The sequence below is a fragment of the Tripterygium wilfordii genome, chromosome 12 (genome assembly GCF_013401445.1).
Source record: "Tripterygium wilfordii isolate XIE 37 chromosome 12, ASM1340144v1, whole genome shotgun sequence".
Lineage (NCBI taxonomy): Eukaryota > Viridiplantae > Streptophyta > Magnoliopsida > Celastrales > Celastraceae > Tripterygium > Tripterygium wilfordii.
In genome coordinates, this window is record NC_052243.1 from 3,714,129 (window position 1) to 3,730,518 (window position 16,390).

At 39.9% G+C, this 16,390-nt stretch overlaps 2 protein-coding genes across 5 annotated transcripts; one reads left to right on the plus strand and one right to left on the minus strand.

The window, feature by feature from the left end:
* Positions 1 to 5,252: 5,252 nt before the first annotated feature.
* On the plus strand, positions 5,253 to 12,352 carry LOC120010739. 4 transcript variants are annotated; one of them, XM_038861562.1, is made up of 13 exons: positions 5,253 to 7,101; positions 7,321 to 7,520; positions 7,614 to 7,671; positions 8,178 to 8,302; positions 8,412 to 8,625; positions 8,712 to 9,009; positions 9,113 to 9,182; positions 9,265 to 9,328; positions 9,511 to 9,562; positions 9,648 to 9,738; positions 9,884 to 10,231; positions 10,305 to 10,517; positions 10,990 to 12,352. In XM_038861562.1, exons 1-13 carry the CDS (start codon positions 7,029 to 7,031, stop codon positions 11,533 to 11,535), a joined length of 2,352 nt encoding a protein of 783 aa, XP_038717490.1. In that variant the 5' UTR covers positions 5,253 to 7,028; the 3' UTR covers positions 11,536 to 12,352. The 4 variants fall into 4 exon arrangements, with proteins under 4 accessions (XP_038717490.1, XP_038717488.1, XP_038717489.1 ...); XM_038861560.1 differs by having other exon boundaries at positions 5,255 to 7,101; positions 9,499 to 9,562; XM_038861561.1 differs by having other exon boundaries at positions 5,257 to 7,101; positions 9,499 to 9,562; positions 9,893 to 10,231.
* On the minus strand, positions 12,208 to 14,420 carry LOC120010740 (acetolactate synthase 2, chloroplastic-like). Its single transcript, XM_038861564.1, has one exon. It carries the CDS (start codon positions 14,361 to 14,363, stop codon positions 12,390 to 12,392), a length of 1,974 nt encoding a protein of 657 aa, XP_038717492.1. The 5' UTR covers positions 14,364 to 14,420; the 3' UTR covers positions 12,208 to 12,389.
* Positions 14,421 to 16,390: the final 1,970 nt, after the last annotated feature.

Here is a 16,390-nt window from a genome sequence, read left to right on the forward strand (position 1 = left end):
TCCTCTTCGCAACAAATGGGGGAAAGGGCAACCGCATGGGCCGAGCGTGTGAGGTTCTTGTTTGTGGGGTCCGCTTGGAAGGGGCTAGACTGGCTTGTCCCGTCAACCGGTGACTGTGAAACTGTCAATTCCTGGTATACTTTTAATGTGGTGGGCCTTTTCTATGATGGGTTTGGCTGAAAGAGGTAGAGGTGGACAAGATCTTCGAAGCTCTTCGTTATCACTGCAAAGTGGAGCCCACAGTCTGTCAATATATTACTGCATTTTTTGGATAACTCACTTCGAGACGAGAGCATACAAATTTGATTTTTTTACATACATTGTGCTGAGTTTTTTTCCGTATAGGGATTATGGGATGTTTTAAATGTCAATATAGAACTCGCAAACAATTTTTTATTAAAATGGTATTTGACGCTGATAATACCAAAATTACCCCACCAATAAAACTAGGACACGTGACAACTGAAGTGTCAGCGGGCTCGGATGAAGGGAGAGTCGAAGTACCCACTTCGGTTCCTCTAAAAATTATATACTGAAATCAATGAATCTGACCCAGCTTCTATCACGCTGAAGTGTTGCCTTGGTATTGTCCCTACATGACCGAAGTAGGTATATACCAAGTCATACAATGAAGAGTCCCATAGGACACCAACCCTCAACAGAGTCCAACTCCCTTTGGGAGAGTGATACGGATGGAATTTACCCTTCAAGAAACCCTCTGGAAAGCCAATGAGAGAGAGTCTGACTCTTACTACAACTCAAACACTTCAAGCTCATATAAAAGGGGAACCTCTGCCCTCAGGTAAAGATCCTAACTCTTGCACTCAAATTTACTTACTGAGCAAGAGGCAGAGCTCCAAATAGCGAGCCATCCTCCCAAGTTTAGTACCGTACTGACTTGAGCGTCGGAGAGGTCCCCCCGAGCACACCCTTGGGGCTCTACCGAAGCTTACGTTTGCTTATTGTGTAGAAAGGAAGGCAACCGATCAGGAAGGAAGAACTTGGTCTGACTTACTGATTCGTCTAGTAGCGTCGGGCCTATTTTTGACGTCATCAGACGCTGTTACAAGGAACGTCATCACAATTTTTTTAAACTAAAGACGCTATATACAATAGCGTCAAATGTTTTTTAAAATTACTACACTAATGACGCTTTTAGCAATAACGTCATTTGAAGATATAAGTTTTTATACTTATGACGCTATTAAATATAGCGTCTTTAAAGATTTGTTTCAATTGACGCTGTTAGCAACAACGTCATTGTAGATCGTGAAATGACGCAGTTTGGAACAGCGTTATCTCTTTAAAAATAAGAAAAAGGTCTGGAGGCAGAGTCATTTTGCAAAACGGGTAACAAAACCTAAAATCAGAGAAAAGGTAAGGCACCGCGCATTCGCCCATCTGTGGACTCTCCGTCACCGGTGTGGCTCTGGCAACTCCACCACGTGCGTTCTTCCTCGTCCGACGTGCCGCAGGTGTTCCCCACTTTCTTCCTCCCCGGTTTGAGTTGCAGCAGCCTTGGTTGAGAGATAGTCAAGGTTCATTGTCCTGATCGTGTTATGAGACAGTTCGGGCTATCTCAACATATACTTGATCCAGTGGATACCGTTGACAAGTTACATGAAATTACCCGAAGGGGTCGCGGGGATGTTAATTGGGTTGACCATAACATGGAGTGGCTAGTCCAATGGGATGATCGGTTAAATAGAATAGCATAGGAGCGGTTCCCGTATACGAGTCTCAAGGCCTACATGCAGTGATATTCATCTATTACAGCTGTCGCTACAGCCCCTACTCGTCCGATATTGGAGTATGAGCCTCATGGAAGTAGACTACAGCGTGTGGTAAATCTTCTATCATTTATCCATAAATAAATTGTGCATTGTTCCAAACAACTAATTACTTTATCTTTTATTGGTACGCAGGCAATTTTGGCATTGGTGGGTGCTAGGAGAGCTGCTGCTTCTTTGAGGGATGCGATTAATGATGTCTTGCCCACAGCTGGTTCGCAACTTGTCGTGATATTCTGGATGAGCTCGGTGAGGGACATCGTCTAGCTGATGTTATGACAAATGCTGGAGAAGGTAGACCACCACGAGTTCCTTGACGTACACGAGGTAGAGCACGCGGACGTGCTGGATTTGTTACCGACTTCACATTTCAGCAATCACAACTGACACAGGAAGCTCAGGCTCCAGCACCATCTACTACCCCTAGCACTTGGCCGCCACGTACTAGGCGGAGGACTGTCATTTAAACCGCTTTGATTGTATTACTTAACTTTAGTGTTTGAATGAATTAGAAACTTGACTTCGTACTATATGTTATATGATGCCATGTCGTTCACTACGTGTTATTATGCCACCAGATATTGTGACTGTCTCAATTTTTTACAGGTTGGTTTGTTGTGGTTCTCATAAACGATTTGTACATTTCAAATTGACACTACAATGACACTGTTTGTGCTAGCGTCATTAATGTTTTTACTAATGACGCTATTATAAACAACGTCACTTTTAAAATATAATGAAAACGCTGTTCCAAAGAGCGTCTTCCGATTTAAAAAATTACTAACACTAGTGACGCTACTAGAGACAACGTCATTCCTGATGACGCTGTTTGTAACTGCGTCAAATACCATTTTGGTAAAAAATTCTTTGCGAGTCCTATATTGGTATTTAAAACATCCAATAACCCCAGTACCGAAAAAAACTCCAATGTGCTTAAACTCAAATCTTTAAGTTCGTGCTCACAAAAGTTTAATTGTAAGGTATTGTTTTTAATGAAAATCGAGCTCTTGAAATTCTTAATTTATACGATTTGGATAGAGAGATTGACCACCCAACTATCATCCAAGATAGGAGTGTTCAAAATAACTGTCAAAATCACAATGACCTACTAAATAGACTAATTGGTTAGTTTTTATTTTTTATTTTTTAAATTCGGTTAACCAAGACTGACCGACTATATGTACATATATTTAAAATATCAATTATATAATCTAATTAATTAATTATATGTATAGTTGTACAATCTTTCATGAAACTAATAGTTCACTCTTTTTTTTTTAATAGAAACTAAAGATGCATTAATGTAAAAGAAAACTCATGTATTTGAAAAAAATTAAAAATATTTTTTTATTGAACGTTTTTTTGCCTGGTGAGGTTCTATGTGCTTAGCAAATGCTATTTGAGAATTAGCATGTAGTGATCTTTGTTCGTCAAATAATCTCTCTTATGAATTTTAGTTGCCCAATTCAACATTCATAAAAAATTGAAAACCGACCTAAACAGATTGAGCGAACACCCCTGATCAAAAGGGTTCATATTTTGTCTCCCAAGTCTCGACACACCTGTAAGTCCATTAACATTGTACATAAAATAATTATTTGATGTAGATGGTAAGTATATCAATTCTATGAACATGTTTTCAAATAAACTTGATCATGTGATTCACGTGTTTGATCAAAATGTATATTTAACTTGTTAATGTGTGTATATAAAATAAAATTAAAATAAATAAATAATATTTATGGGAATATTGATTTTGACATGCATTTCAATTTTCAACCACAGCACACTTTGCATAAATGCTAAATAAATAAATGAATAAAAATGCAGGGCTTACATGTGGATGTGAATAAATGATAGTCAAATCACACCCATATCGTTTGACCTAGGGTGTAAAAACATCCGCATCAATCAAAGGTGGTGGGCCCAATCAAACCCACTGTTTGACGATAAGAAGAGGCCCATAAAGTGGGCCAGATGAGTAAGTCTTACCTTTTGATTTTAAAGGAAGCCCCAATTTTTTCGGCCCAATCAAAATCCACTATTCAATGGGAAGAGGAGGGGCCTATAAACTGGGCGGAATAAGTCCTACCTTTTAATTTTAAAGAAAGCCCCATTTTTCGAGCCGAATCCGCACGAGCTTTACTGAAAACTAGCCCATGTACATTCGTATGGACACTCTCACCAAGGCAGAATACCAAATTTCTAAGGGGGCTAAATGGTCGGTTTCTTGGCTTATTGACATAAATTTAACCAATCGATTATCGATAGTTATATGTCAAATTGGTTATATTGGTAATTTTATACAGCCCTACAAAATTCAATGAACATATTAAATCAAAGACTAAACTTTCTATCCTCAAAGTTTAATATTTTGATGTGGAAAAGCATTTTGTGGGATCTAGGCACATATCTTCCAACAAATCCTCTTCCTTTCTCAAAACTTTTGTATTACATAGGACTGGATCACCCCAATGCACCAATAAACTCTTTTCTCCATTTTGGTGTGATGCAGATTACTGGGTTATATCATCCGTCAAACACATTATGTGCATCTCTAACAAAACTAATAGCAAAGCTTAACAACAAAGGTGGTCGCCATGTGTCTAACCCAACCCTACGTCCCAACACCATCAACAAGACGATATCTCCAACATCATAACAAAACCCACATATATAATTAGCCTCCAACAAACACCAACACATCCATAGATAATTGTTACAAGCAACTATAATAAGAAACTAGTTCACACACAAGGTTATAAGGAGATTACAAACCTAGGATAAGAACCCCAAATACCGATTGAACTTTTGCCTAAACTAGTATAGATAAACCTAAGGACGAGAGAAAATAAGAACAAGAGTTCACCAAATATCAAAATCTGCCCCCCAAACCTCAGCTGCCCCGTATGTATCATTAGCATAAAGGAGCCCTCCAAAGTTAGCTTTCATGGGCCCCGGCCTTAACCAATCTTCACTACCAAACGGGCTTTAATTATAAGTCCTAGAAGAGCTAAGTTAACTCTCATACTTAGGACCTATTTAGTGGGGCGATCCTACAAACGGGATCACCAACGGAAAGCGACACCACTCCATCAAACAAGTTAGATAAATCAGTGGTACTATTGGTAAAACGTAAGCTTTATTTTGAAGCTTATGTTGCTGGACCGATCAACCATCTAGCAATTATATATACATATATATGTTTTTATCTTTTATTTTGTTTTAGGAAATTATAACTATTTTTAATAAGAAATATAAATAGTTTTCATCGAGTTATCATCATCTAAAAGTTTCGTTAAATACCATGAGTCGGAGACTGTTCAGTAAGGGCATAACTGTCTACTCATAAAAAAAGCAAGGGTTTATGCGTCGTTTCACAGATTTATCTGAGAAGAGCTGGAGTCACGCACAGCGCATGAGTCCTTGCCATGCCGCAGATCATAGAAGAATCAAATCAATTACATCCCATCAAATAATCGCCATCATTTTCTTCAATTAATTGCCAAGAAGTCACCAACCCCCCATCGCGTCCCTCGTGACCGACGAACTTTTCTTTTTCTGGAATGCAAGTCGCAGAGCTCTCATGGAGAATGATTAACCAATGCTTTCAAAACTCAAAACTAATCCCACTCTCCCGTCGGCGATTGCAAAACACGAACCGAATATGCATACATCAGTGAAGGTACAGAGTATATTTTTTCTGCAGACTGATCGATGGAGTCCGTACAGTGAAGCAGTACACAAAGCACTCTCCACAACTCTGCCCGTACGGAGAGATCGTAAAGCCACGCGGCTTCCATCTAGGAATTCTGCTATAACAGCCGTCGATGATGGGGCCGGATTTTGGATTTTGGCTTCTGCTGCTTCGATTTGAACGCCTGCGCTGTCCTGATGGAATGCAGAGAGATGTGATGGTACGTTTTGAAGGAACAGTGGAACTGCCATTAAGGAGGAAGAAGTTTACACGGTGGCAGGTTGGTTGTCCGATGTGGATGCCACGTGGAGCTGCTATGTCTAATGTCGCACGAGATTCGACTGCTGTGGAGCCCTAAATCATGAACCGTTGATGGTAGTTTGTGTATGGTAAATGATAAAACTTTGATAGCGAGCGCGAGAGAGAGAGTGTCTGTTTTGTCGTGCATTTAATGGGTGCGTAAAAGCTTTGGACTTTTCGTCTTTTTTGGAAGTTCAGACTTCACAGAGATGGAGAATAGAGAGAAGCTATCCTATCCAGAGCTGATATGGGAGTCTCTGTAATGGTGTAGTCTTCATTGATTTTGTGATTTTCCTACATTTACAGTTCAAAAGTATTGTTTTCCTAGTTTTCAATTCAGATATTGTTCAATTTCAAAGAACCTAATTCGGAGAGTTCGTAATGGTGGGATCTGTGTGGAGTAGAGTGATATTGAGTTGTGGGAGATTCGTGAATTAATTGGGTTCAATTCATCTGAATTTGGAAGAGTTGAGATTCAATCTAATTGGATGAAACCATAGCTTTTCTTATGGTTTCTTTCATTTTCTGGGTTTTTGTCAGTAATTTTGAGTGCATTTCCCTTTGTTTTCTCTTATCCTTCTTTTATTGATTTTCTTGTTTGGGTGCGCTTTCCTCTCCTCCTGTCACTCTCACTCTCACTCTCCCTGTATACGTGCTTTGTTCACGAAGAACCTGATTCTCTCTGAACACGAGAAACGAAAACTTTTTCGCTTTGTTTTTCCTCAAATCTCTTTTGCGTTCTTCTCTCTCTCTCTCTCTCTCCCCCTCTCCCTCTCCCTCTCCCTCTGTCTTCTCTTCTCTTCGCCGTCTCGCACGGAAGATAGATATTCGGCAACTAAATTGATTTTCTCTCTCTATCTGGAAACTCAAACTCCACTTTCTCGCTTCTCTCCTCGGATAACATTTCGCTATCATTAACTAAACCAAACAACTCCTCTCCCTCCCTCCCTCCCTCCCTCCCTCTCTCTCTCTCTCTCTCACATGTACCCTGTTTGCCATTTTGTTTCATCACTGAATTGTGAAATCCAGAAGAGCTCAAAACCAATTGATTTCGGTCTTGAAGCTCAATTTGAAGATAAATACTGACAAGTGAAGGTAAAATATCTTTTGGGTCGCGTTGTTCTTGAGGTGTTCGTCTCAGGTGCGACTGATTTGGACCGATCCGAAGCCATTGAAGCCGTTTTAAAAGAGCAGATGTCGTTAGCGTTGTCGTTGTTATTGTTGATATTTTGAGGACGGAAATGGACAAGGTTCGGGACGTGAAGCGTGGAGCGAGTCGGTTCTCTAAACAATCTGGACACAAACTATCTTCTGGTGAATTGACGCTACTCTCCTCCCTCTCTCTCAAATCTCAATTCTTATATTATTTTTTTTACTAAACGAAGAAACAAATGCCGCCCCTTTGGGTGTACTTGTCGTTTTCTGCTGATAAGAGTTCTACAGATAATGGGTGTCCTTTCATCTCCCTCTCTTTCTTCGGTGGTTGTTTACTTTTTTTGTGTTATAAATGCCCGTATGCTTTGTGATTTGAAGGTTTGAATGGTGTTTTCATTGGTGGTGACTTTGGGTCTTTGGAGAAATCGAAGGAGAGAGTTAAGAGACTGAGTGCAGTTTGTAAAGATAGCTCGAGCAACGAAGAGATGGGTTGCTGCGATGTCTCTGATAGAGAAGATGAGCATCATCCTTATGTGACTAGTGTTGGTTCTGGTAAAAGATTTAAGCTTCCCAAAATGGTATGCCATTGAATCTTGCTGAAAGATGGATATTTATTATTTTATCTGTTCTTTTATTTTGTAATTTTCAGTGAATTTTTGTAAAATATGCAGTTCTTTGATGATTGCAATGGAGTGAATAATTCCCTTGTTCCAAGGAAGCTGCGATCAGGTTCGAAGCTGCGATCAGGTTCGTAGCTTAGGAATCAAAAGCCGAAGATATTGCTTTTCCGGTGATCATGTTGCTTTGGTTTTATGTTCCAGTGGATTTTAGTCTTTTTTGTTGTCTTTCTTTCTTGGGGTAGTCTCTTTTTTTAACTCTCGTAGTTTTGGATTAGAATTGAAGCAAACCTGCAGCTCTCTGTCTTTCCTTCTGTCGCTTTCTTATTTCTTTCTGCGAACGCAACGTTTGTGTTTATTTAATTCAATTTAACATTTTTGAACTTTGGCTGAACTTCCATGGTGCATTTTCTCCAAATTATTATAGTTTGTATCAGATTTAATTCCTTTTTCTATACTGAACTTTACTTTTCCAAAGGGATTCCTTAGCTTTTATGGAATAAAAGTTAGTTTTCTCTTTTTTTTTTTTTTTTTTTTTTTTATGGAAACTTAAAATGTTGATTCGGGATTTGCAATGGCATTAAGTTTTGGCATATAATTTGAATATTTCATATGCAGCCATGAAGAAGCGCAACCGAGAATCTGTATCACCACCTTTACCGGATTCAAAGAAGCTAAACCAAGCAATTGGTGAAGCTGGGTCACCCAAAAAGGATGGGACAAAGAAATCCAAACTGAATATGGTTATTCATCTCTGCCTAACAATCTTGATTCTTTATTAGTTCTTTAATTTTGTGGATCCAAGCATTTTAGTTGATGCTGATATGTTGGAATTCACTTTGCTCTCCTTAGAAAGAAGGAGGCACAGACTGGTCCCACAAGCAAGCTGGCTCTGGGCCAATCACTAAAGATGAGGAAGAAGTTGTGGAGACCTTGTATTCTTTGGCTGGGATGTTCCATGACAGTGATGCTACGGATCAGGATAAACTAAATGGTGAAAAAGCCAACCCTCCAGCTTTTCCAGCTTTGCTGGAGGCAGAGGAAGGTCCAACATCGACTAAAGAAGGTCTTCCTTGTTTATTATTTCTATTCGCTATCTTAATTTGTTCATTTTCGTTGTTTTATGGTCTGCTAAGTATTGCTGTCTCTCAGATTCTGTGGCTGTTAAGGAAGACTTAAGTTGCCCCTCTGAAACTGCTGAGCCTTCTGATCCCTCATCCAGTGTTCAAAAGTTTCCTGAAGAAGCTTTTGAAGTGGATTCTTCGAACCAACCTGTTGTTCAAGAACAATCTAATTTACTCAACTGCGAAAAAATTAGCGTGGATTTAGATATTGTGGTTCCTGAATTAAATTCACAGGCCATTCCCTTGTTGGTAAACAATGGTGGTGAGAAGCCACTGTGCAATGCTATCGACTTATGTATTCCACCAAAGCAAAATCAAGACACTAAGTATGTAGTAGCTTATCTTTTCAATAATTGGCACCAACAACTTAACTTTTTCGTTGTAATTTGATTATAATTTTTATGGTCTTATTTGCCTTTGATGATGCAGCATATTAAAGGAAGCCAGTAACGAGGAAAGCTCCCCTCTTCAGCAGAAACCAGGGACTGCATTGGGACTAGTGAGCACAATTTCCAAGCCTAAATCAAATGTAACGTTCAAAACATACTCTGACTTGAGGTTGTTTACGGGTTATTTTTTAGGCTATGGCACTCGGAGTTCAAATGAATCAACCACAAATGAGAAACAAGGAACCCAAGAACATTGGTATGCTTCTTTCTTTATCAGATGTTTCAAATTATTGATTATCGTTCTTCACCAGAGAACTTATTTCACATTTGCTGCAATTGCTTAAATTCTGAGCGTCTGATAGTTAACTAATGTATATCTATTATCTGCACTGCCACAATAATTGGTTATTCATTCAAATGACTCAGCATTGTGGCCAGGCTTGTCTTCAACATTGCCAACTGGTGCTCAGGGTCATGGTCCTCCTCAGTGGTAACTTCCTTTTATCGTTTGTGAGTCTCTCTCTTTGTAAGAACCATGTTTTCCCCGTTTTTCTAATTTAATTTTGGTCTATTAGGTCCTCAAATATTAAAGTTCCTGCTTGGTTGGGTACGTCAATATCTGTTACTGGACAAAATTCATTTGAGAATGATTTTTCAAGTGGAAAGGTGAAGAGGACTTGTAATTTAGCTTGTATTTGTCTCGCGTGCTTTTCAAGTTGCCCAAAATTGTGCAATTGCAGGCAACTGTTTTATAAGTTTTTTCTATTTCATGGATCTGAAGGGGAATTTCTGGTGTTCTATGGAATTGCACGTTTCTCAGGTGAAGAATGGTAAAATTTCATGGAAAAGGTGTGCGGCTCATGTTTATATCAGTCATCAAATTCGAGCTTTAAAGATGCCAGATAGTGGAAATAGAATGCAGTTGTTGCCCAACCAGTTGAGACAGGATGAGATACCCAAGCAAGGAGTACTTGTCGGGGTAAACAAATTCAGTGGGGTCAGAAGTGGTTTAGATGGAGTTTCCTCTGCTATCAGCTCTGGTAATTGTTCTGATAAAAAATTAAATGAAGTTCATAGTGATATTTATCGGCATGGAAGGCAACATCAAGATCAGCCTCAGGCTTCTTTGGCACCCAAAGAATACACTTCACCAAAGCAGGTGAGCTTTCCATTGCCAATGCTGTTAGTATCTTGCCTTCTGAATGTTCTGATTGATCTTTGTCTCCTGGCAGGGCTTTGATTTCTTGTCTTTGTCGGCTGGGAGTGGTGGGATTGAAACTAGCAACAGTCTTAGCAGAGCTGTAAATGGATCAGAACAATCTTCACAACTGCAAGTTCCCTACCTTCAATCACATGCCCATCATCCAATGCTCATGTCGTTGTCTGTACCCCAAGTACATTACACCTCTGCTTACCCGGATCAGCCTGCAGCAGCAACACAGCAGGTTTGGTTTTTCTATTGGAGCTTGCACACAGTTTTATATTTGGAAATTAATGAAAAACTTGTTGAAAAGACATTTTGTAACTCTTCCAATCTGTTCATACTCTTTGTATGGTAGTTCATGGACTTAGGTACCCCGCATATACTGCCCTTTGACTCAGTAAGTACATATGTATTGACACTTCTTGGTAGGACAGGCCGGATATTAGGACTATGATCTGTAATATCCAACATTCTAGCAAGCTGCCTATGTGGAGCCACCTATTTGAACAGTTAGTTTGTAATACCCAACCTTCTAATAAGCTGCTCCCCATCACTATCATGAAACCCGACAAGTTATCTTTCAATAACACAAGATTACATGTTTCACCAAGCAAGCTATAACTTGTCTACTCTCTACTTATCCAGTTTCTTTGTCTTCATTGTTGTCTTAATTCGTAATGTGATGATGTTATGCCTGCAATGCTATACTGCAGGCTCAACAGCAACTATACCATCCTTATCTTGGCAGACCATTTTATGGTCCTAATACAAGTACCACATCATTGACAAAGCAGCAGCAGCAGTTGCAGTACCAACAACGGTTTTGGACGGCTCAGCTGGCCTCGCAATACAGGCCTGCTAAAACTTCTACTTCCCTGACACCATTTCCCAGCTGGCAAAATGGGAGGCAAGACTATCCAGCCCTGATCCCGCGTTCCCAGCCTGCGATCCCTCTGCCCTTGTCTTTCGAAGTACTTGGCCCCATGTACCCTAAAGTTTCTCAACAACAGCAGCAGCAGATTCTTTGTTCCCAGCCTGCTATAGCTCCTTCGCTATCGTCTCTAGAAGTACTTGGCCCCAAGTACCCTCAAATCTCTCTACAACAGCAGCAGCATCTTATGTCAATCAGTTCATCATTGCGACCTGCTGGGGAGAAAAGCCAAGATCACCACCTATATTCTGTTTATGAAGAAACTGGTGGCAGTTTCCGTGCAAATGGAGCACTGCCATTGCAGTTACTCTGCAATGAGCACCTCTGAAATTCAACAGGCATAATGTAGTTGATCAGATTTGAATAGATAAAAATTACATTGTTTTATTCTTTTCTTCTGTTGATACTTTTGCCCTTGATGCTTCACTTGGCATGATCCTAAAGAGAATATTTGCTAAAGATGTTTCTTGGGATCAGCATAGAAGGGAAAAGCAGACAACATATGAACATACAGAAGCTTAGTTTTAGCCTGAGACCTAAACTGTTTGGGTTGGGTTGCAAGTGTCCTACGTGAGCATGCTTGGTCCTTGAAGCAGACAACATATGAACATACAGTCATACAGATAACAATGGATTGTTAGCTTAGATTGTAAACTTAAATGGAACGGGAGGTGATGAGTTCAAGTTTCATAGATTTTTCCATTGTCGTAATTTGCGAGATGTATCCTTACTCAATCTGTGAGATGGTAAACTTAACCGCAATCGTAATTTGCAAGATGTATCCTTGCTCAATCTCTGTGTTATCTTTTGAGTGGATTTAATAGTTATGTACAACTCCAGCCTTCAGAGATTAACTACCATTCTCTGTTGTCCCTATTTTTCATACATTTGCAGTTCTGAACATTCTGAAACTTTGTTCTGTCAAATCATATACAGAGGGAGGAACGTTATCCATAACTTTTAAAAACAGCTAAAAACAACATTGTGATGGACCTAGGAAAACCATGCAAAACTCACCCATTACTCCAATTTCCGCAGTACAACGTTTATATAATACATATTAGAAAAAGGCAAGCTAATAAACTGAAGTTCTAACAGACACATTAGAACCTATAAAAAACACATTACTATAGCTAATACATGAACTAAACTGACAGCATAATTGGTTCTCATAGCTTTTCACTACTTTCTTCCATCACCTTCCATGATAATATCGTCGAAACCTCCACCACTTGGGATCATAGGCAAGACATGTTCTTGATGAGGAACTATCACATCCAATAAGTATGGTCCAGGAGTTTCCAACATTGTTTGAATTGCTGTCCTAACATCATCCTTCCTTGTCACACGAGCAGCAGGTATTCCACAAGCTTCCGCAAACTTCAACATGTTCGGGAAAATCTCAGCTTCTTTCTCTGGGTTCCCAAGATAAGTGTGTGCCCTGTTAGCCTTGTAGAAGCGATCCTCCCATTGCACAACCATGCCTAAATGCTGATTATTTAAAAGCAATATTTTAACAGGAAGATTCTCCACACGGATGGTGGCTAACTCCTGAACATTCATGATAAAACTTCCATCACCATCAATGTCTACAACAACTGCGCCAGGATTCGCAACTGCAGCTCCAATAGCAGCAGGTAATCCAAAACCCATAGCCCCTAACCCTCCTGATGTCAACCACTGGCGTGGGCGTTTATATTTGTAATACTGAGCAGCCCACATTTGATGCTGCCCGACACCAGTACTTATAATCGCATTCCCACCAGTTAATTCATCAAGAACCTGGATTGCATACTGAGGAGGGATTGCATTCCCAAATGTCTTATATGTCAAGGGATATTTCACTTTTTGCTCATCCAACTCCTGCCTCCAAGATGAGAAATCAAGACCAAGCTTCTCTCGTTTGCTCTCCAACACCCTATTCATTCCTTTCAACGCCAACTTCACATCTCCACAAACTGAAATGTGAGGCTGCTTATTCTTTCCAAGCTCTGCCGAATCAATATCTATGTGAACAATCTTTGCACGACTTGCAAAGGCCTCAAGCTTTCCTGTCACACGATCATCGAACCTTACTCCAAAGGCAAGCAACAAATCACTCTTATCCACGGCATAATTAGCATACACAGTCCCATGCATTCCAAGCATCTGAAGTGATAACTCATCCGAAGCCGGATAAGTGCCAAGACCCATCAAAGTATTTGTTACAGGGATCCCTGTCAGCTCCACAAACTGCCTCAACTCATCAGCAGAATTCAAACATCCACCTCCCACATATAGTACTGGTTTCTTAGCTTCTGATATCAACCTAACAATCTGCTCTAAATGTGCCTCATCTGGGGTTTTAGGCAACCTTGACACATACCCGTTCAACTTAATAGGTTGGTTCCAATTAGGACAAGCTAACTGTTGCTGTATATCTTTTGGTATATCAATCAAAACCGGGCCAGGGCGACCCGAAGTAGCCACGAAAAATGCCTCGTTCACAACCCTAGGAATGTCATCTACGTCTAGAACAAGGTAATTGTGTTTGGTAATTGAGCGAGTTACCTCAACGATTGGGGTCTCTTGGAAGGCATCGGTTCCAATCATCCGACGAGGGACCTGTCCGGTAATGGCAACAATGGGTACACTATCGAGTAAAGCATCGGCAAGACCACTCACGAGATTGGTTGCTCCGGGTCCGGAGGTGGCAATACAGACTCCGGGAAGACCAGAGGAGCGGGCATAGCCCTCGGCCGCGAAGATACCGCCTTGTTCGTGACGGGGAAGCACATTCTTGATAATGTTGGAACGCGTGAGAGCTTGGTGGATCTCCATGGACGCGCCGCCTGGGTAAGCGAAGACTGAGGTGACTCCCTGACGCTCCAGCGCCTCCACGAGTATGTCGGCGCCCTTTCGTGGCTCATCACACGCGAATCTGGGAGGAGCATCAGTTGGGGCAGCGGTGGTAGTGGTGTTGGCGGCTGTGGCGGTGGCGGCGGGTTTGGGGATGGAGTTGGTTATGTAGAGGGGGCGAGAAAGAGAGGTTTTTCCATGCTTAACAGAGAAGAGGGTGGGAAATCTGAAAATGGGTATGAGAGATTTGGTTGAGGAATTGGAGGAGGAAAGGAATGGAGAATGTGACGAGAATGTAGCGGAGGAGGCAGCCGCCATGTTCGAGATCTTCGAAAGCTAGAGGTAGGAAGAGGAAGTGATTTGCGTGGCTGAGGCGGCTCTAGAGTTTATATTTGAAGGGGAGGGGCGTAGTGTTATTTACCTAAATAACCTAAACTATTTCTTCAAAAAAACCACTACTATTTGGGTTCTATATAGGGACATAATGGTCAATTTAGGTCTAGTAGTCCAAGTTACAAAATAAAAAATTAAAAAAAGAAGACAAAAAAGTGACAAACTCCAATCCAATGTATATGAAAAACTCATTTTTTCCACTACTTGTTTGTGTTCATCCTCTTAATAATTAATACGCAGTACAAGTGTCTTAATCAATCAATTAACCATTACAATAATAGTTCTTATGCTTTGAGCATTTAAAACATGCTAGATTGAATTAGAGGGTGAAATCAATAGGCTAGTTAACCGCTTAGAGCAATAACAAACCATGATTTTTTGATGGGGAATGAATGATGTATAGCGATTCATATTTTATTGATGTGATTGTATTTGAGGATGTGTTTTATTGATGTGGCTGAATCAATAAAATGTATTGATACAATTATGTAAAATTACTGATTTGATTTTTGTGTGATAGATATGGACCCGACATTAATTTTTGTGTAAAAATGTGAGTGTGTGTGCTATGGGGCCCACTTGAGAGCAAAGATATGAGTATGACATTTGTCATGCCCACATCCCACATCCATGCCACATCAAAATTGAGGCAACATGTTGTCATTGTTGAAACATGAAAATTTTTATTGACCCATTAGAGTATTACTTTTTGGCATCCATGCCTTAGCAAATTGCAACCATTGTGGTTGCTCTACTCATTTTTATAGGGCCAAATTGTAAGGACTTAGAAGGTTTTGAGTTTGATTTTCACTAGGAATAATACCCACGTGCCTATGCATTGTATTTTGATTTATAGGGCCAAATTCTTTGTTTCGTATTTTGATAGGTCCAAAAGTGGAGGATATATGAAACTAAGGCAGATTTTCTTCACCCTTACGGCCTAACTCCTTGCTGTTTCCAAGATGTCTTTTGGTTCGTTTACTTTTTTCCCTGAATAATTAGGTACCTGTTCTTAAAGAAGGGAAGATATAAGCAGCGTTCAACAGTACTTCCAGGTCAATATTGCTGTGAATCTTGGGAATTTAAATTGTATTTCACTCTTTAACTAATCATTAATACTAATGTTAATGTGATGGTTTCGACTACATTTGGTCTGCATCTTCTTCCATTACTAATCGTGCTCTCGTCTTATATATGTCCACTCCAACCTAGGTATGAGTTTCAAAAGTCATGGTCTTACACTACATTTTGTCTGTGCATGTCTTCATCATTTTTACTTATAATCTTTTCTATAATATCAATGTTGATGTTTCCAGTGAAAATGAAGGCAAAGGCCATGATAACAATGTTGATGTTTCCAGTGATTGATGATGGCCTACTACCAGAGAATTCCCTGAAGCAGCAGCGGTGAGGCAATATTTGATCCTTCATCATATCTGATATTTTACATTGGTATAAATGATATAGAATGTATTAAGTACTGCAAATCTTTAGTTGATTTTGGTGAAGATTAAGGTATTGTATTGTATGCCTCATTTCATGCTAAGCCTGTGCAAAACTTAACTTGCATGTCCGGACAAGCAACTGCAATGGTTAATTCATCTGTGGTCATCCATTGAGTGCTGGTAACACAATATCCGGTGTAAGTACTTATTCAAGGTATATCCAAGTTTTAGGCTGGATTTGGTTCTATGAATGTGCATTGTTCTAGTGAGGGCATCTCGTTCATCTTATAGGGATCGAATTGACATAACTCAACCGAGTGACATTTAAGTAAAAGATTAAGTCATACATGTATACATATATGTGTGTATATATGTGTTTGAGAAAGACAAATTGTATTTGGCTTGCATGGATGGCTTGACTTTTTTTCAAGATTAGGTTCTACCAAGAACCAAATCTTGAAAAGTGGGTGGCAGTTCAATGCTTGTATTAACTGCATGATTAAGTGC

Excerpts from the sequence above, each read along its gene's own strand:
- LOC120010739 (XM_038861560.1), top strand. The coding sequence starts at position 7,029 with ATGGACAAGGTTCGGGACGTGAAGCGTGGAGCGAGTCGGTTCTCTAAA. Across the intron at positions 7,672-8,177 it reads TCCAAGGAAGCTGCGATCAG|CCATGAAGAAGCGCAACCGA; the intron begins GTTCGAAGCTGC and ends TTTCATATGCAG. Across the intron at positions 9,010-9,112 it reads AAGCAAAATCAAGACACTAA|CATATTAAAGGAAGCCAGTA; the intron begins GTATGTAGTAGC and ends TTGATGATGCAG.
- LOC120010740 (XM_038861564.1), bottom strand. The coding sequence starts at position 14,363 with ATGGCGGCTGCCTCCTCCGCTACATTCTCGTCACATTCTCCATTCCTT.